At 42.0% G+C, this 20,082-nt stretch overlaps 1 protein-coding gene across 1 annotated transcript in view; it reads left to right on the top strand.

Moving 5' to 3' along the window:
- Positions 1-518: 518 nt before the first annotated feature.
- Positions 519-20,082, top strand: part of LOC134568691 (putative ferric-chelate reductase 1) — a 40,706-nt gene continuing 21,142 nt past the window's right edge. Inside the window, exons 1-3 of the mRNA XM_063427343.1 lie at positions 519-614; positions 16,882-17,080; positions 18,095-18,231. Of these exons, the coding sequence (XP_063283413.1) occupies positions 16,882-17,080; positions 18,095-18,231 (336 nt within the window). The 5' untranslated portion in view covers positions 519-614. The remainder of the gene's footprint in view (positions 615-16,881; positions 17,081-18,094; positions 18,232-20,082) is intronic.

Here is a 20,082-nt window from a genome sequence, read left to right as displayed (position 1 = left end):
GAGGGAGGGAATCCAGTATTCTGCAGTGCCAGGAAACTGGGTTTGTTTTTCTGGCACTGGAGAATCCCTTTAAGTCATCTGAAATCATCACCTTAATTCCCTTTCCTCAGATGTTAAGTTTAGGACTGTATCAAATATTCCATACTCTGCCCTTAGATTTTTAAGCCCAAGATGCACAAATTATGCACAAATGTTTTTTTTTTTATATATTTTGTATTTTATTTAAAAAATATGCTTTCTATCTTTACGCAGTTCAGATTATTTCTGTGTGAGGTAGAAAAGAATTCTGGTATAAATATATAATACATAATATGAGCTAGGAACATGTCTGTGCAGGGGGTGAATTACTATTATCCCAGGCAGTTCAAAACATTAGTTAAAACATGTATTCTTTTGTCTTCGTCTGGTTTTGTGTCACAATTTCAAAGTGAATATGCTCTGTCGGTTTTAAAATATTCCCAGAAAGGCGCAATTAATTGGCTTACTTGTGTAAACTGGGTGGAGAAAGCAAAGGAGAAGAATCCAAAATTGATTTCAGACTCTTGTCTAGAGGAGATTTTGCAGAAGTGGCACAACACCGCAACTTGCAAAAGGAAGAAGTACTGCAACAGAGGGTGAGAAAACGCACAATGGTTTATTGTCATAAAGGTTTACTTACTAAAGTGAAATTTAAAGTCAAAACAGCTGAACCGAAAAAACATTCTCTGGCTACTTTGGGCTTCAGTTTGAAATTCACTCTAGTAATTAAACATAAATAATATCATGAACTGTGGAGTTTATAAAGAATAGATGAGTTGAGAATCTTTTTCAGTTTGTCTGTTTCAACTAAAAATTAGCAATTTTGCTATTCTGGGTTAGAGAATAAGGTGTGTGTGTGTGTGTGTGTGTGTGTATATATATATATATATATATATATATATATATATACACACACAATCTGATTAGGGGGTTAATGGCCCAGATGTGTGACTCTTTTATCCCTGGATCTCTACAGTTAATGGAGGGAGCTGGAGAATATTAGTGTTTTTTTTTTTTTATTATAGTTTACATCAGGTAGCTGTTTTTTAAAGATGAAATATATTATAAAATGAAAGATTAGCAGTATAATGGTCTCCGTCTCCCTCCAGGGGGTGCTGGGGAACAGAACTTTGCGTGGTGGTATTGCATTGAATATCAGAATGTGCAGCTCATGCTTGTTTCTGGCTATGCTTTAATTGTGATCCTGGAGGCCACCAGCAGCACACTGTTCGTGGGTTAAAGAGGAAGGGCTATGTCACGCTTCTGTAGGGGTCTGAAGACCCATTGGTTTCTGAAACCTTGCAGTGGCCCTGAAATAAATCCTACATTTTTTATTTCTTATTTTTTTCTCTATTGAGTTTTCTAGTACAATGAATATATGCCTAATTTCTGCACCTATATGTCAAAGTAGTAATGTTTAATTTGAAATCAGTTATTTAAAGGTTTAGGTTTGTATATTGCTGAAAAATCTCCCAGTTGATTAGAAAGTATTTGTCTAGATACATGTTGTTTGGGTAAAAGCTTTGATCATGTTTATTATGTTTATTACTATAATTATATTATTGTTATTTGTATTATTATTAAGATTCAGGTTGGGGAATCTGTCCTTAGTGATGCCAATAAACAACAGTTACTCTAACAAAACTAAACAAACTAAACTAGAACTCAATATATAGATACATGATAATAGACAATGGGGTATACCGGGGCCACCCTTAAGAGGTGAGCAAGGCTTGTCAATCCCATCAGGCCCATTTAACTATATCCAGGCACCTGCTATTCCAGTGATATATTTTATTAGCTTAAAATCAAACAAAAACAACAACACAACTTTAGCCAGGCAAATTTGTGTGTTTTGAAAAATTCTTTGGGTAACTTCCCAGTTTTGCGTTATAATAATTTGACATTGAGTTAATTGTTCTTTTTTTCCATTGTGCCTATGGAAGAATATTGCTCTGCACTAGGATGGGGAGCCTACTATATGAATGTTACAGGACTCGTAATGTTTCCTGAAGAAGTGAGCCACAGCCTCACAAAACTATTACTAGGTTGATTGAAAGCAGCACTGGTTTGGGAGTTTCGCATGACTGAGGCAGCAGGGAGGAATTGTGCTGGCAATGAAGGTGTGGGAACTAATAATCTATTAGGCATGCAGATATCTGTGAATGCTCTTTGCAGATATCTGTGAATATGCTCTATGAATGCATGCAATAGATGGAGGTTATTGATGTGCAATTTCATAACTCTAGCAGCCATAATTTGTCAAACCCATGAACAAAATGTACCGTGTTAGGTAAAAAAAAAACGGCTCCAGGCCTTGAGATGTCTTCACCACAGACCTGTTTGAGGATGATACAATGTGTGTTGTTTACATTTGACTTAGTTTGCTTCTATAAATGAAGGCGGAGTGCTTGTATTAGACATTTCATAATTAGTTATTCTTACAACATGTTTATGTTTTGTGCGAGTCATACGAAGACTCTTCAGTAAACATGAGACATTCTCTGTGTGAAGAATTGGTTTTTTTAAATCAAATTCCTTTCAGATGTGTTAAAGTCTGGGGGCTTTTCTGGAAAAACAGACGATTCAGTGTTATAATAGTTATAAAATATAAAGAATGATACTGCACTCAAAAAGAATTTTGATATCAAAACAGTATAGATACATTTTATTTTATTTTTGTTATTATTCTTGCTTCGCCATAAGGTTGGAAAGTGCATATGTTTAATGTCTGAAGTACCACACCAAATTAAACAATACTTATTTTATAAAAAAAAATTACATATTCTCTCATAACCTATACCAGCACCTAAGTGAATATACATGCAAAAATAAAACTAAAAAAAATATATATCTAAGAATATGCAGGCAGACTGATACCCTGTAATAGACTCATGACAACTTGTTGCAATAGAATAGCATCCAATAATAATTATTCTCCTTTGGATATAATTTTTAATTGTTTTATTTATTAACTTTGGCTGCATGAAAGGGATTCATTGATGTAATAAATAAGTGATTGATATCATCTCTAACAGCAGCAGAAAGATCACGGTTAGATTGTAGCAGACTGATTAAACATAGGCCTGGTTCGGACAGATCTTGAACCAAACCCAATTCCAACGGACCTGGGGAAATATAGGAAATTTTTTGTCCCTCCTTTTAGTATAATATGGAACTCTCCTGGTTATGAAATATGGATTTGAATTAACTCAGCTCCTCTAGCTGCCAAAGCCAAAGCCAACAGAAAAGCCAACATAATAGCAGTCCATCTTAAATTAATCAAGGAATTAAGGAAATTTAATAAGAGGTCTACATCCCCTGTAGATGTGTAACGTGGAGTATATGGGCGGCAGACTGATAACCCTTTTAGTAATCTCAAATAGAGGGCATCCTGAGTAAGGTTAGGGATAAGGAAATTTAAAGCAGATCCATAGGCCTTGATGGTACTGACCGCTAAACCAGAATGGAAGTTAAGGGTAAGAAATTCTAAAGCTAATAGAATGGTATCAGACCCATGAGAAGAGGATAGTAAAGAAACCTACCATTCTTTATATTCCTCAATCATATATCTATATCTCACCCTATGTCTTAAAGATGAATTAATGATGTCCAGGACCTGATCCAATACCAGGGCTGCGATCCACATCAGCTGCGGAAGCTTGAGCAAAAAATCGCTGGTTCCCTGAAAGGTCCACAGTCAAGCCCAATGGGATCTTGGTTCCCTTGACTAACTGATGGATCAATGGGTACGAGGGTCTGGAGGTCTGGAGGTCTATACCAGGTAAACAAGAACTAAACTCTGTACCCTGTCCCTGCGGATCTTCTGCAGAACTTTCATCAATAAAGATGAAGGGGGAAAAGCACAATGGCCGGAACATCTGTCCATTGGAAAGACAGTGCACCCATTTTCCAGAAGTTTGGGATGGAAACAGGTCTACTTGTCTCTGGCCAAAATTGCTTTCTATCTGTTGGAATAGATCAATTTTTAATTAAACCGTTGCCAGAGACAAACTCTGGCGAGAGAGAGAACCTACAAGCTCATTCACCTCTCCCTTAACGTATTCTGTAAAAACCCAAACCTTGTTGATAAAGCCCAAGACCAAAGATGGGAGGAGTGTCTCACTAGCAGCCACTCTTGTGTGTTATTCTAATATGTCAGTTCTCATGAGGACAATTTCTACCCAAGAACATTCTATTTTGGAATCTGTAAATAATTGAAAATATAATTTAGTGTTTGTGTGTGTCGGGGAAAGGGGCAGTCTGAGAATCCTGGAGTTGTTAATGATAGCATTAATTTATTGACTGAACATTTTGGAAATTACAATAGCATATTCGAGATTTATTAACTTGCTAATGCCTGCTAAAAAGCTGTTACCAAAGTCGGCGAGATAACGGCGAGATTGCTACTGTTCCAATACATACTGACAGCATTTATTAATATTGGATTGGTGAAAATGGGCCCTAGATTTTATGGTAAACAAAGTTTTAGTGATCACAATCCTGCTGGAAAAAAAACTAATCTCAAAGGACCTGACTACACTTTTCTAATAAATAACTATTAACTAATACCCCAAATTATTTTCAGTATTAGCACATGAGCAAAACAAACAACATAAATACTAACAATGACTTAAGGTCAAAAAAATTAACATTAACTCAGAAGTGAGATCATGAGGCGCACAGTGGCAGGTCTTTTGTTTGTACCTCCCAAACCAGTTCCATACCTCTGACAGTTTGCAGGTCCCTTACCGAATATTTAGATTTTTGAGACACAAGCACTCATTGATAGTGATGTCGCGAACATAAAATTCTCCGTTCGCGAATGGCGAACGCGAACTTCCGCAACCGCCATAGACTTCAATAGGCAGGTGAATTTTAAAACCCACATGGACTCTTTCTGGCCACAATAGTGATGGAAAAGTTGTTTCAAGGGGACTAACACCTGGACTGTGGCATGCTGGAGGAGGATCCATGGCAAAACTCCCATGGAAAATTACGTAGTTGATGCAGTCTGGTTTTAATCCATAAAGGGCATAAATCACCTAACATTCCTAGATTGTTTGGAATAATGTGCTTTAAAACATCAGGTATGATGTTGTATCGATCAGGTAGTGTAAGGATTACGCCCGCTTCACAGTGACAGACCAAACTCCTTTAACGCACCGCAAACAACCGCAAACAGGCCATTTGCATAACCGCAAACTCCCCATTTGCACAAGGTTGGATACCAAGCTAGCCATGTCCCGTTCCTTGTCCTCACTGATGTCATTGAAGGTCTCTTCCTCCACCCAGCCACGTACAACACCAAGGTTCCCCGAAAGGTGACAACAAGCCCCCTGTATTTTTTTTTTAAATGTACACTACTGTTACACCAGATATGAGTTGCACTGGTGTGACACTGTGCCCTGGCAGGCCCTGAAACGCACACGTGTGAAGGAAACTGACTGCTATTATATTACAGTCAAAAAAGTTATTTTTTTTAATTTCACCCCAGAAGGGGATGACCCAGCAATGTTGCTCCTACCTGACCGACCCGACATGCTTAATAGCAGTCAGGTAGATAGTAATCAGTCACACGGGCAAACAAGACAGGAAAGGGTTAAATATAAATTCAGAGTCAAGAACAAAGCCATGGTCAATACCAAAATAAACAAAATAGATCAAGGAACGCACTAAAGGGTACTGACACAGAAACCACGATAGGACAAAGTGGATAGGGCTAGGGAAGTTTAAATATCCTTTAACATTTGATTGGCCCACGTCATGCCTACGCCCCCCAAAACGTTTGTGTGTGGGGGTGCTGGAATGACGTGGGCCAATGGGAGCCTAAATTAACTTTTGGCTCCCACTGCCCCTTTAAGAGCGAGCTCGTGACTCGAGCCGTTCTCCTAGTGCCAGGCGGGCCACGTGACCGATCACTGCGGTCAGTGCACGCGGCTAAGTCAGAAGAGGAGATCAAGCCGCATGCGGCTCGTGTGGAGGCAGGAGTGATCCAGCCACGCGCGGCTGAAGCTTAGGAGCCAGGTCGGTCCCAGGATAAGGTAAATACAGCCACAACCACTTATCCCAATCACACACCTTTCCTAACTTCCTATCCCATTAAAAGCATATTACCGCGTATTGAATAAAACAGTTAGACCCCCTACTTCATCCAGGCTGCCGATCGATGGTTCAATATTCTGAGCCCTCTCTGATTTACTGTACACGACTATTCGATATTCCCACAAATTTTATATAGCATTTTATGTTTGTATGAGACCACCTTAAAAATATTGGATATCGCTAAAAATCATGATCACTATATACTTTCTCTACAAACCTCTAAAACGAACCAAACTACTCATCCATCCGCTATACCACTTTATCCCACCTAGAACCAGTGCCCAGTTAAAATACTTGACTCTTACTTACCCACACTCAGTCATGCCACACACATTTCACCACTACTCTCACTGAATCCCTCTGACTATGGCTAAATTCATCTTCTACATCAGAACACTACTCCTAAGATTGGGTTGTATCCATGTCTCGGGTCTTTCATTTAGAATAGGGGCAGCTTGGGTCTCCTTCAACACTGACACTCCAGTGCATATTATTAAAAGATTGGGCAGGTGAAAATCCTCAGTCTACAACTGATATATTCCTCATCCCGAGAAAGAAATGAGGAAAGCTTTTAAAAGTTTGGCTTTGTAAATTTGATGCAATAAGTGTGTTTTTCTTTAATACCTTTTCACCCTCTTTGCATGAACCCGATTTACATATATTACTAATAAATTTCTGAACATATATATTATATTATTCACTCACTCACTCACTCACGCACTCTCTGGGCCGGCCTAAGACATCATGCTGCCTAGGTCCAACGATAAATGACTAATGACTATGGGGGATAATGTATAATAAACACAGGTTACTGGCTATGGGGGGGGGGGGATAATGTATAATAAATGCAGGTTACTGGCTATGGGAGGGATAATGTATAATAAACACAGGTTACTGGCTATGGGAGGGATAATGTATAATAAACACAGGTTACTGGCTATGGGAGGATAACGTATAATAAGCACAGGTTACTGGCTATGGGAGGATAATGTGTAATAAACACAGGTTACTGGCTATGGGGAGGGATAATGTATAATAAACACAGGTTACTGGCTATGGGGGGATAATGTATAATAAACACAGGTTACTGGCTATGGGGGGATAATGTATAATAAACACAGGTTACTGGCTATGGAGGGATAATGTATAATAAACACAGGTTACTGGCTATGGGGGGGGGGGATAATGTATAATAAACACAGGTTACTGGCTATGGTAGGGATAATGTATAATAAACACAGGTTACTGGCTATTGGGGGATAATGTATAATAAACACAGGTTACTGGCTATGGAGGATAATGTATAATAAACACAAACACACACAAAAAAATGAATGCAGCTTCAGAATTATTCTAAATTGTATGCTGTCTAGGAGGTGGGAGGGTCTGGGAGGGAGGGTCTGCTACTGATTGGCTGGAATGTGTCTGCTGACTGTGAGGTACAGGATCAAAGTTTACTCAATGATGACGAATAGGGGGCAGACCGAACATCGCATATGTTCGCCATCCGTGGCGAACAAGCTATGTTCGCCAGGAACTATTCGCCAGCGAACCGTTCGGGACATCACTACTCATTGATACACACATTAACAAGCAATCACAGACACAATTACTTACTGAAACAAGTGTTCACTGGTACACACTGATACAAACACTCACACACACAAGCATTGTGTCACACACACTTACACAAGCATTCAGCGTCACGGACACAAGCACTCCATGGCACACACTGATTCTAGCACTTACATACATGTCATACTTTCTTGTATATTAAGCTGTGGGCTGAGTTTGGTCACCTGGGTTTTTAGAAGTGAATTACATACATTTCATACTTTCTTGTATATTAAGCTGTGGGCTGAGTTTGGTCACCTGGGTTTTTAGAAGTGAATTACAAGTCGCTCCTCATGTTCATGCAGTCTAGCTCGTCTGCCAAGGGATGATGTCAGCATCCCAGCTGCCTTTAAGAAACCATAGGGCACATTGTGAGGGGGTGATTTACTGCTTCTTCCTAGCCCCACCCCACCATTATGCAGCCATATATGTTATGTAATTATTTGCATAGATTGAGGAAAAGTTTATTTGGCAGCTACTGTCCCATAATAAAGCAGCCCATTGTGAAATCTCCCTTTTTCCTGCTTAGCCAGTTTGACGCAGCCCTGGGCTCACCGGACAATTTGACTGATTCGCAGTACTGAGTAAAACTGCTACTTAGGCATCAGAGACTATCTTTCTCAGAAGCCGGTGGGGCGCCTCATCAGACAGAATTCCCTGTATATCACTTACACAAGGTAAAGGACAAATAGCACTGTAACTAAAATGTAACATCATTCATTTCTGTGGAAAGATTCTATTTTTGGAACATTATTATTTTTTGTAGAGACATGTCCTATTATACTGGAATGATTGTTTCTTGTATGCTTATTGTAAATGAATGGGCACAAGTATAGAGTGGAGTTCTTTCATACTCGAAATTTCAATTCTTGTACACAGAATGGGAGGATAAAGTAGAGAGTTAATTTTCCTTTTTTTTTTTTTTTTTTTTACCAATATTTGCTTTTATTGTTGCACAGATTAAACATGTAATACAATGGTACAGTCGTGACATTTTCAGCAAGAGCAACCAGGACATAAGTCCGCAAAGAGGCAAATATTGTACAATTATACTGTAGCTTATTGGGTAGACAAGGTCACTATTGGCATAAACAGGCCACTTTTATAAAAGAATAAAATTAGGTAAATGCCAGGATTAACATACTAGGCTAAGTAATAGTAGCAAAACTGGCAGATCAAACATGATGTTAAACAGGCTAGATTTGCAGTATAATGATACCACTGATACCCCAATCTGGCTCAGCACAGGATAGCACAAAGTGAAGTAACAGCAAAACAACAGCAAGCGATAAAGTAAAGTAAAAATAAGAACAGTTCAATCTGTACTGATTATAAGTCCGTCAATGTGGAAAGATAATGACCACCATGCAGGAAGCAATCGGGTGGCTTCCAGCAGTGAGCCTGTGATGATAAGTCCCAAATCAGCCAATGTCCTGGCTCAGAGGTAGGAAAAGGTAGGTGAGCAGCACTGTGAGACAGGAGCCAAATAGAGCATCCGCCCTGCCCTATGCCATTATGAGGGCCTGCATCCCAGATCCACAAACCTGGGAACTCGTTGGTGAGTCCAAGTTCTTCCCTAACGGAAGAAGCTCCTGATGAACTGTCGCCATCTGCGGTGATGGTTCTTCCGCCTAGTGTCACATATTCATCCTCACCTTGCAGTATCTATGCTCAGCGGCCATGCATCAGTGTACCTGACTCCTGCAACATGTTGATGTCCACACCAAATGGATCCATGCCAAATGATAGCCCCATGCCCACCCACGGTGATGACGACGTTGGCGTGCATGTGACGTTACGCGGGAGACGTGTGCACGTTCTGGAGTCAAAGGCTGGTTGTCTGAGAGTGTGTTTCTGAGCGTTTATTTTCTGGTTATTAACTTTGGCTTCGTTTGACTTCCCTGTATTCTGGTATCGGTGACTTTTGGCTTTCCCTTATCGTTGTGTTTCATTCTGTATCCCCGACCTCGGCAAATATGCTGACTATTCTCTGGTAAGTTAAGACCGGCCATTCTAAGGCCTAATAAGATGTTACCTTTTAGTCCTAGGTGTGATGCAGTTATACATGCTGGATCAACTTGTAATCCTGACCCTAGGTGGTCAATGCAATAGGAGTTTATCCCATCTGACCTTCAGTCCAGGTAGGCCCAAGTCAGGAGACTCTACTGCTTGTGGGGAAGTTGCGCCTGAAGGGGGGCCCCTGTCACTTCCCGCATATCTCCTCTTCGCTCTCTCTCCCGAGGTTGAGTCGGTGCTGCAAGAAACGAGCCCCTAACTGCTCTTGGTTAGGTGCATTAGTATATGTTCACCTGCACTTTGTTGGACTTTCAGAGGCTCATGCTCAAAAATGAACTGCGCGTCCGCCATTTTGAAGGGGTCCACTCCGGTCAAGGCTTATGCAAGTGCAGGTACTTGGAATCAGCAGAGGTATATGGAGCAAGTCAGTGGGGACTGGGATAACCCCCGGTCCAAAGGGAGGGGCAGCTATATTCAGTTGTTGCTTCAAAAGCCACAGAACTGGGAGGGCAGCCACCTCTCCCCTGCTCAAATTCGTGTAGGCCACAAGACTCGGGCCAGGTGATCTGGTGCTGGAAAGGCTTGTGTGAGGTATCCACTGGTGCACCAATGCCTGCTTAACAAGATGAGTACTGTTTGAGTTCAGGTTAATCAAGAGGCCCTTGATTAGACCTAGATTATCGGTACCCCACACTTGAGCTCTCACACAGCACGTTTTATCAGTTCAGCAGTCAAGCCCCGCCCCTCAGTAGAGAGTAAATTTTTTTTTTTGTAATTCTTTATTTTTGTAGTGCATACGGTTGTAACAAACGCTTAAGAGGTACCCCAAAGGCATTCCTCTAGCGTGATTTACACAGTTAAAACATAAGGGTAAACATTAGAACTTGCACATTTTTTTTTTTTTGCTAAGGAAATATACAGTATTGGTTTACGTTGTTTTGGTTCAAAAAGCAGATTATATTGTTATAAGCTGTTTTAACATTATAGCTTTAACATTATAGCTTCATCTGTACGTGTACAACTATGCTGTATACATGCTTGGTCAGAGTGTGGATTATGTTAGTATCACACGTTTTATAGGGATTTACAGTGTTAGGCTGATAGACAGGCTGATGCTGTGGATGTCTATATCTGTATCATGAAGTGAGGCGCTTACGCATTTCTTCGCTGGTGATCTGGCTTATACTTCCACGTTCGTAAAAAACAGTGGACTATGCAGGCGTGTAACCTCAACGAAGGAGTTTTATGCTGGTTAAGTGTCTGTGTGAGTTCCTGAGCTATCTGTAGTGCGAGTTATGCTAGGCTTACAGGTGATACACAACATTGCTAACAGGTGTATTCATAGTGGGTATGAAATTCAACATGGCATTTCAACATGGATATAAACTAGAGTGTGGGCTCGCTCGGCCAAAGTTGTCAATTACGCTTCTTACAGGGAGGTGATGCTGAATAATAGCACGTCCCCCAGGCCAAGAAAGTCCCGCTCTCATTGAGTCGGCAGGTATGAGTGTATGCCCCCAAGGTCGTGAGTTCCTGCTATAGCTTTGGGCATTGTTTTAGTGTCAATTGTTGTTGGGTCGTCCCTTGACATGGCAGGTAGTCGGTATCCGGTAGGCATGCTGTTCCCCACTCGGGGATTGTTCACCCTACTCCCTGTTTGGGCATTGCGTCAAAGCGGCTGGTAAGTCCTCCATGGGGAGATCTGTATTGTCTCGTGCATGAGGTGCCCCTTGGCTCACCAGTCGCCACTCGATGTCCTGTAAGCGGTTGCCTCCCCCCTCTCAGAGTTGTGGTCACCCGTGGAGGTATGTTGTGCCCAGGTGCTGCTCCCAGTTGGGTTAGTGAGTTAAAGCTGTTGCTGGTTTGGTGCAGCCTGGTAATCCCATATGCTGTTGCACGGCGCTCGGTGGTTAGCCGGTCAGGCTTGCTGTGCTCTGGGATGCTACTGGGGCTTTGGGGTTGGCCGGCGTGCTTCTTGCTGCTTGTGTGGGTGCAGAACCGTGCGCCCGGGTTGGCGCGGTCATCCTCCCGCCTAGTCACTTGCCGGGGCTTGCGTGGGTGGGTGCCCGCCTGGAATACCTGCAGTGGGGTACTATAGTGGCGTCTGCGGGTCGTCGGTCGGATCCACCCGGCCACTGCCCGTGCTGCTTGAAGGTTGGGCATACCCCTGCTGCACTGCAGTTCGTACATGGCTGAGCATAGTCGGTCGAGGGCCTCTAGGAAGAAAGGCTGCGTGTGGCTACTTGTGGCTCCCCTCTGTGAGCTGCGACGGGCGGCCATCTTGGACACGCTCCGCCTAACTCGTAAGTCTTTTGAGTTTCTTTGCTGTTTGGTGCCAGGGTATAGGCTAAGGAGGACCGGGATAACCCCCGCCGGTCCAGAGGGGGGGGAACAGGGCTGTGTTGCAAACTTGGGAGGGCACTAGGTCGCACAGAGCGGGGGATCGGCCGCCTCACCCGTCCGGCGATACTGCTAGGCCGCACTCCCAACACCCTCGATGAACGCTCCTCGTATCCGCGGGCGGCAGACCCGGGGCACTTCGGCTGGTTCCCAAGGTGGGTAAGTCCTCGTTTAGGTGCGTGTGTGGGTCCTGGCTGGCTGGCTGGCGTGCAAGTTAACAGGCGATTTGGGTAGATTGAGCTCGGAGCTCACACGAGGCACGTCCAGCCGCCATGGAATCCAGGCCCCGCCCCCCTCCAGGCCCCGCCCCCCAGAGTAAATTTTAAATGTTTGGACTAGGTTTCAACATCTTCAACTAAATTATTTTTTCACGTGGGTTATTATTGTGACCATTTGCTGCAGCTTCTGTTATGTTAGAGAAACTGCTATGTTAGAGAATCCAGCCTGTAGTGGCTGTCTTCCTGACAGCCGCTAGAGGCGCTTCCCCGGCGCTCAATGTGAAAATCGCATTAAGCACGCAGAACGTCCATAGGAAAGCATTCGGCTCCACTCAGGAGCTGTCGTTGGTGGGGAGGAGAGGTCACCAGCGCCGAGGGACCCCGGCGCTGGATATGGTAAGTGGCTGAAGGGGGTTTTTACCCCTTCAGTCCAGTGGAAGTGGGGACTTAAGGATTATATAGTGTCAGGAAAACAAGTTTGTTTTCCTGACACTATAGTGATCCTTTAATATATCAAGAAAATGGACTGAAACATTGACTATATGCAAATGCACGTCTGCTTACAATAAATCCGCTCTTTTGTTTATTTTGAAGCCCTATGAGTTCTTTCTCTCACGTCTGAGTGATAGTTTTACATAGTTACACAGCTAAAAAGAGACTTGCGTCCATCAAGTTCAGCCTTCATCACATATGTTTTTGCTGTTGATCCAAAAGAAGGCAAAAAAAAACAGTCTGAAGCATTTCCAATTTTACAACAAACTATGAAAAAATTCCTTCTTGACCCCAAAATAGCAGTCAGATGTCTCCTTGGATCAATCAGTTTTCAGTTTTCAGTTTTTTTTTTTTTTCCTGCTTCCATATCTGCACACTTTGCTGGCGCAATGCATTATGGGGCTGGTATAAAAAATATTTCCAGGGCTGCTTTTCATTCCCAGTCCGGCCCTGGTTGTCAGTGGTTATTTTGTTTGCGTAGTAGATTGACCATGGAAAGCTGAAACTTAGCACGAGACATAATAGAATTTTCAAACTGAAACTGATAAAAGTGTATTTAAAGATGAAGTTCTGTAGGCACAGCTAAACTACACACAATAAATGTAAAGTGCTTCAAAGGAAAGTAAGCAATATTCCCGTAATCTAGCACATTTCTACTTATTCATACCAGAATAAAAGTTCTATGTTTTTCTTCTTTAGTGCGTCAGTGGGGCTATTATGGCAGGAGTCGGCAACCTTCGGCACTCCAGATGTTGTGGACTACATTTCCCCAGAACCTTTGCCAGCATTATGGGAAATGTAGTCCACAACATTTGGTATGCCAAACACTGCCTACCCATGTATTATGGTATCACAAGATATCTAAACACATAGCATGCGGAGCTGTCCTAGTGTCAGGAATACAAAACGCAGAGTATAATAAATAGAAAGGATAAACATATACCAGACCTCAGAGTGGCTGGGCTAATGTACACAAGGACAAAGCATAGTTTGGCACAAGCCATTGTCAGGGAAGTGAGAAATTAGGAATAGCAATATAACAATAGCCAAGTCAAAGGAGAATAGGAGGTAGAATAGTCAAACATAGCCAAAGTCTGAACCAGAATAATACACAGAAATAGAACGCGCTATTGGGAACCAAACTGTACTTATAAATGAGACACAGGCAGTAAGAAGGAAGATCTGAGGAAGTAATTGTTACGGTGAAACGCGTCATTACGCTACCAACATCATCTCGCACGCAAGTGGAGAGTAACCCCGCCTCCCGGAAGTATCAAGGGATACCTGCACTTTAGTCCTGGGATACTGGCCACATACCGAGACCAACTAAGAACCTTGCCCGGTGAGGAAGAAAGGAAGAGGGTCTGCTTGCATACTGCTATTTTTTAAGGTTGTGTGAAATAAAGATTTGATCTACATGTTCACCAGCCTCAAGTTTTCTGCCTGCATCTCCTTTGGGATCACTGTTTGGAGCCGTAATAGTTAGCGCAGACTCAGAGTGTGTATCTCTCATGTTTTATTTTTTTTCAGTGTTGAAACAATATCACACCATATATATTTTCTCTATCCCCTCCCCCCCCCTTTTTTTTTGTCATTCAAAGTTTTTATTAAGGTCATGCAATAGTTACAGATGGGTGTGATCACACAGATGTCCGAGTACAGTGACACGTAGTTCAGCATGGTATACAATGCAATAATAGCTTGAGAGCGTACGGTGCATACATGGTAAATTTCATGTCTAACATCGGTTGCTAAGAGAAGTTTTTCCAGTTGATAAGATATTTATGAGGTTATGTTACTCAGTGGGGATAAGTTGTGATTGTGATAAGCCCTCGGGTCCAGCGGGGTTGGCCTTTCATTGGGGTTTCGGTAAGGCCACCTGGGGCCTAGTGTTTAGGGGTAAGGGAGGGGGGCCTGTGGCAGCAGGGGGGGAGTTTGTCGGAGACATTGCTGCGTCCGGTACGTAGGAGAGGGAGTTGGGGGATTAGCAGTCTTTTAGTTAGCGTGTGGTGGGGGGCCGTCTCTGGGGTGTTGTCTCGTGTGTGTGTGTTGAGTGGCGTAGTTGTGTCTCCGGGGGTTAGTGGAGTTGTGATGTGTGGTGTCCTTCCTATGTCCCGGGGGAGGGGGGGGAAGTGTGTGTATCTTGGTGTGTCAGTTGTCTTGTGCAATTACTTGTCTAGGCGTTGTTTCGTCCCTGGCGGGCTGTGTGTGGTCAGAGCCAACCTGAGGAGGGCGGGGGAACAGTAGGGAGGGAGAAGGGTAAGGAGGGGTGGATAGGTTTAAGGTAGGCAGGGTGAGGAGGGTAGGGGTGGGTTAGGGTGGGGTCCAGGTCCCGGTTCCACTCCAGCTCTCCCCGGCCCGGTGTCGGAGGTCGGGCTGGAGGCGAGCCAACGGAGCCAGTGGTACCAGGTGTCGTGATATCTCTGTATACGTCCTGCCGCCGAGAGGACGAGCTCCTCAATACATCTGATGTCCTCCACTCTGGTCATCCACTCCCTCATCGTCGGGGCCGTGGGTCTTTTCCAGTGTCTCGGAATGAGGCTTCGGGCCGCGTTTAGTAGGTGCGGTATCGCTGATTTTTTTAAATTTGTTCATGGGGATTGGGGTCAGTTGGAGGAGGTAGGTTTCAGGTGTGAGTTATAAGTTCGCTTCCATTACGGTCTCCAGGGTTGTGTGGATTTCTTTCCAGAAGGGTTTGATGAGTGGGCTGGTCCACCAAATATGGAAGAGTGTTCCCAGTTCTCTCCCACATCTCCAGCATTCCGGTTCTCGGGTGGCTTTCATAACCGATAGTTTCTCTGGTGTGTTGTACCAGTGTGAGAGCATTTTATATCCTGCTTCTTGGAATTTCGTGGCTATGGAGGACTTATGTATAAGTGTGAACACTGTGGTCCATTGTTCTCCGGGGAGTTCGTGCCCTAGGTCTTTTTCCCAGTATCTAGTGAAGTATGGGAGAGGAGCATCGTTGGGGGGTGTGATTTGTAGGCGGTAGAGGAAGGAGATTGCGTGCGGTGGGGACGGGGGGTTCGTGCAGACTTCCTTAAAGGTAGAGAGTGTTCGTGATGCTGAGTCCAGCCCAGGTATGTTCTTCAGGAATCTCGTCAATTGGTGGTGTCGGAAGCGGAGTGGCGAGTTTTGTGGGTTGTTCGGAACCAGGTCTCCCAGAGGCATGATCACCCCCTTTTTTTAATCTTGTACGATATAGATATCATTTACCTCTTTGAGTGGTTTGAGAAAATAACATTTTATAGATGTGGTAATTTTAAACATTTTTCTACACTTTTTTGCACAGTGCACTTTACACTTGTGTGACACTAATATCAAGAAAATGTTACATAAAGTACTATCAATTGCACTTTAATTGTTGCACTTTATTGTCATTGAAATGTTGCACAAAATAAGTATTGGATTTTTCACTTTAAAGATTTAAAGACACAGCGCACCTTTTTATTTTAACCTTTTGAACTTGCAAGTGTTTGGATTCACTCCCAAAAGGTGCTGCAATATATATATTGTTTTGTATGTATGGCCATGAAATAAGATTTTAAAAGCGCCATTTTCCACCTGTTTTAACGTACCATTTAGAAAACAAATCTGTGTATGATACCTTTTTAAAGGACCACAGTTGTGTTAGGAATAAAAACATGTATTTCAACAGTTATAGTGTCCTAGTCATTGTTTAGGTGACCTGGCCCCCATGGCAAGGGTTTAAAAAATGAGTGTATTTATATTTTTCCCTTGCAGCTATGGTCTCTTAGTTACACAGTTACATAGGCTGAAAAAAGACTTGCGTCCACCAAGTACAGCTATTCTCCTTGGTGAAGCTCCACCTGTTTAGTTGAGACCATCAAGAACTGCAGAACGGCAATGTTTTCAACTGCAGGATTAAAACAGGGTGGGCTGGGCAAGGCGTACAGACAGATTAAGTGGTCTGGGTGCCTATAGTGTTCCTTTTTAGAGTATCTGTGTTTTAATTGCATTTTACAAATTCATTATTTTTAGTGAAATTTACCCACAGATGGAGTCTTCAGTAAAGAACGTTGTGGTCATATTGGCTGCCATCTTCATCCCATGCACTGCTGCTTATCCAAACGGGCTAGTAACAGATTCCTGTAATACAATGGAGCCAAATCACCAATCTACAGCTCAGACATCAGCTGCCCCCTATACTTTACAACTATCTACTACTACATATGGTCCAGAGTCTATTGTCCAAGGTAAATGTACAGTATTTATTCAATAAACAGAACCCAGTCAGTTTTTTACTTAAAAAAAATTAATAAATGATATGCTTGCATATTTGCTTGGGTCTCCCTAATTTAAAACAGTAATACAGGTGTGGACCCGGTTCTCAGTTGTGCCTAGAGTGGTATCAGCTACACCTCACTGATGAGGCCCAAAGAAGGCCAAAAAAGAATGGAGTTACTGCAGAGGGAACTTGAAAGCTATTCGGATCTAGACTGCCCTAATGAGAGGGATTGGTCTGATATGCTAGTGCTGTAAATTCTCTCTGTAATGGCACAGTGGTTGTTATGGTTGTTACCACAATGCCCTTCTTCCTTTTCTCATTGAGTGCACTCACACATATTATGCAACCCTAACTGTCTGTCTGATTAGTGTAGCAGTAGCGTAGTGTAGTAGTGTGAGTAGTGTATTAAGGAAAGAGTTAAAGGGGCTACCAATATGGGAGTTATCTTATGAAATGAAATATGGAGATGGAGATGAAGAATATTAACTCCAGGCATTTAGGTGACAAGAAGGAAGTATTTTGTCTTGAAACAAGCAGCACAATGTCTAGGGCCGGCCAAGAATGTCTAGGGCCGGCTCAATTAACAACTGCAGGGCTTCATGGAAATGCCTAAGCTAAATCAGCAGGGCATAGAGTGCTGGCATAAAGTCTTTAGCGACCAGATATAAATAACAGCAAAGTGTGACATTTGGTCCCCGAAGGATAAATGTTATGAATCCAGTTGTCACAGATTGCTATAAAAATCAAGCTATTTGCCTCCAATTTCATTGTTTCAGTGTAAAAAACGTTGTAATCTAATCAACTCTGGTTTAGCATTTTGAAAGACAATCCCCATGTATACAGAAAACCAGCTTTACGTAAATTAAATATAAAATGAAAATGGAATTAGTTTACTGAATATGTCAGATTTAGGTTCAGATGACCAGTGCTTGATATCCGTCTTTCCACTTGCTCATGTTGTTTGTCTTCATTCATCTTGCAGTCACGCTCGTAGCTTCCAATGACACACAATTCAAAGGTTTTATGATCCAGGCCCATGCAGGAAACAATCCCACCCCTTTAGGAACATTCCGAACCAAAAACCGAGATGCACAATTGTTGAAGTGTACCACGGATGCGGTGAGTTGGCATTTTTTACTGGTGCTGGATGTTCTCATGCATACCAAAAGTCGCCTAATTACGTGGAAGTTCCTCTAGTAGTGATCTGGTAGACAGGTACTATAGGTGAAGTTAACCTTCTAAGGCAATTATTACAGTTTATCAAAAACTGCAATAATTATCATTGCAGGGTTAAGGGACCTGTGACATTGCACCCAGAACACTTCAATGAGCTGAAGTGGTCTGGGTGCCTATTGTGTCTCTTTAAGATAATCAAAATCAAGAAACTTCATAAACAATATTTGCAAATTTATATTCTCATATTTTGAAACTATTGGGGAAAAATAAACATAAAACAACAGGGAGTAGGACTCCTTTCATATATTTAAGTAAACGTAAAAAAAAAAGTGAACAAAGTCAGGGTTATTCAATAACGTGAGCATTCCAAGTGAATTCAGAGTGAAAGTTTAGCTGAACTGGAATCATAGCTGACTTTGAGAATTTTTCCAGTTTGGCTATTTCAGACTTAAATTTTATTGGAATTCTCACTTTTGTGAAAAATCCTGAATAGTGAAAAAACAAACGCAGCTTGCCCCCCAATTACAAGTTCAATAGTAACAATCCAAAATGCTTGAGAAATTCTCTACTGGTGATTGTCCAGATTTCAAATGTTTGTAGATATATGTAATGAAATAATAAATGACCAATAACAGTGCAGATATTCGAATATTAAATGTGAGACACACAACTGAAATATTAGGGATAGCATTTACATTTAATAGAGTAATGTACCAACTCTGATTAAAACATCATACAGCGGTACAATCACCACCCACGGATATATAACTCTAAGTTTCAGTCTCTCAACATGCAGATGAATATGCAGAATAAAAACAAAAGGCAAACAATATTGCTCACTGTAATAAAAGCAGTGTCAAATATAGAAAAAGTTTGATAGAGTAGTAGCACCAATCACGTTATTGTCCTTGGGTGGTATGATCCCCACCAAGGATATAATGTAGAGTAGATTCTTCAAAGATGTTGGTGTGCCAGGAACAATAAAAAATAACAAAGTTTAAAAACATAAACAAAATGTTATAAGTGGTCAGACACACTAAAATAGGTAAATGCCAAATATACTTTAATGCTAAAAACATACAGTTGCAAGAAAAAGGTATGTGAACCCTTTGGAATGATATGGATTTCTGCACAAATTGGTCATAAAATGTGATCTGATCATCATCTAAGTCACAACAATAGACAATCACAGTCTGCTTAAACTAATAACACACAAAGAATTAAATGTTGATATGTTTTTATTGAACACCGGGGAAGCTGCCGGGGAAGCTGCTGCAAAGTGGCAGAACTAACGTAGAGTGTGCCCTGGTACAAAAACTTTTGGGCCCCTGAAGACACATGCCCATCAGGTGGCCCTAATTACATAGGCCACTCCATGAGCCCCGGTATAACCACAACACCAGCACTCCCTGTAGTTCCACTGTTGAGCCTTCCTTATTACAGGCAAGACACCTCTTCACGGAAACTGGAAAACCTTTTCAGGAGATGCAAGATAATTTTCCATGGTGTTTAGAAGGGGTCGTGATGAAGTATGTGTATAGAGGAGTCTGTTTATGGTTTGCTATGTGTAACTAGGGTCTGTAGTGTGAGCGTGTGCTCATGTATAGGAGCTTATGAGATTGTATGTGTCCTGAGAGGGTCTGTAAAGTGTGCGCGTGTGCATCTAGGGGCTGCATTGTGAGTGTATGTGTATTGGGGTTGCATTGTGTGCTTATTTATATCTATATATATATATATATATATATATCTATATATGTTACACACCAAATATACATATATATGAGATTCAATGTG

The sequence above is a fragment of the Pelobates fuscus genome, chromosome 7 (genome assembly GCF_036172605.1).
Source record: "Pelobates fuscus isolate aPelFus1 chromosome 7, aPelFus1.pri, whole genome shotgun sequence".
NCBI classification, from domain to species: domain Eukaryota; kingdom Metazoa; phylum Chordata; class Amphibia; order Anura; family Pelobatidae; genus Pelobates; species Pelobates fuscus.
This window is presented reverse-complemented; position numbering and strand designations above follow the sequence as displayed.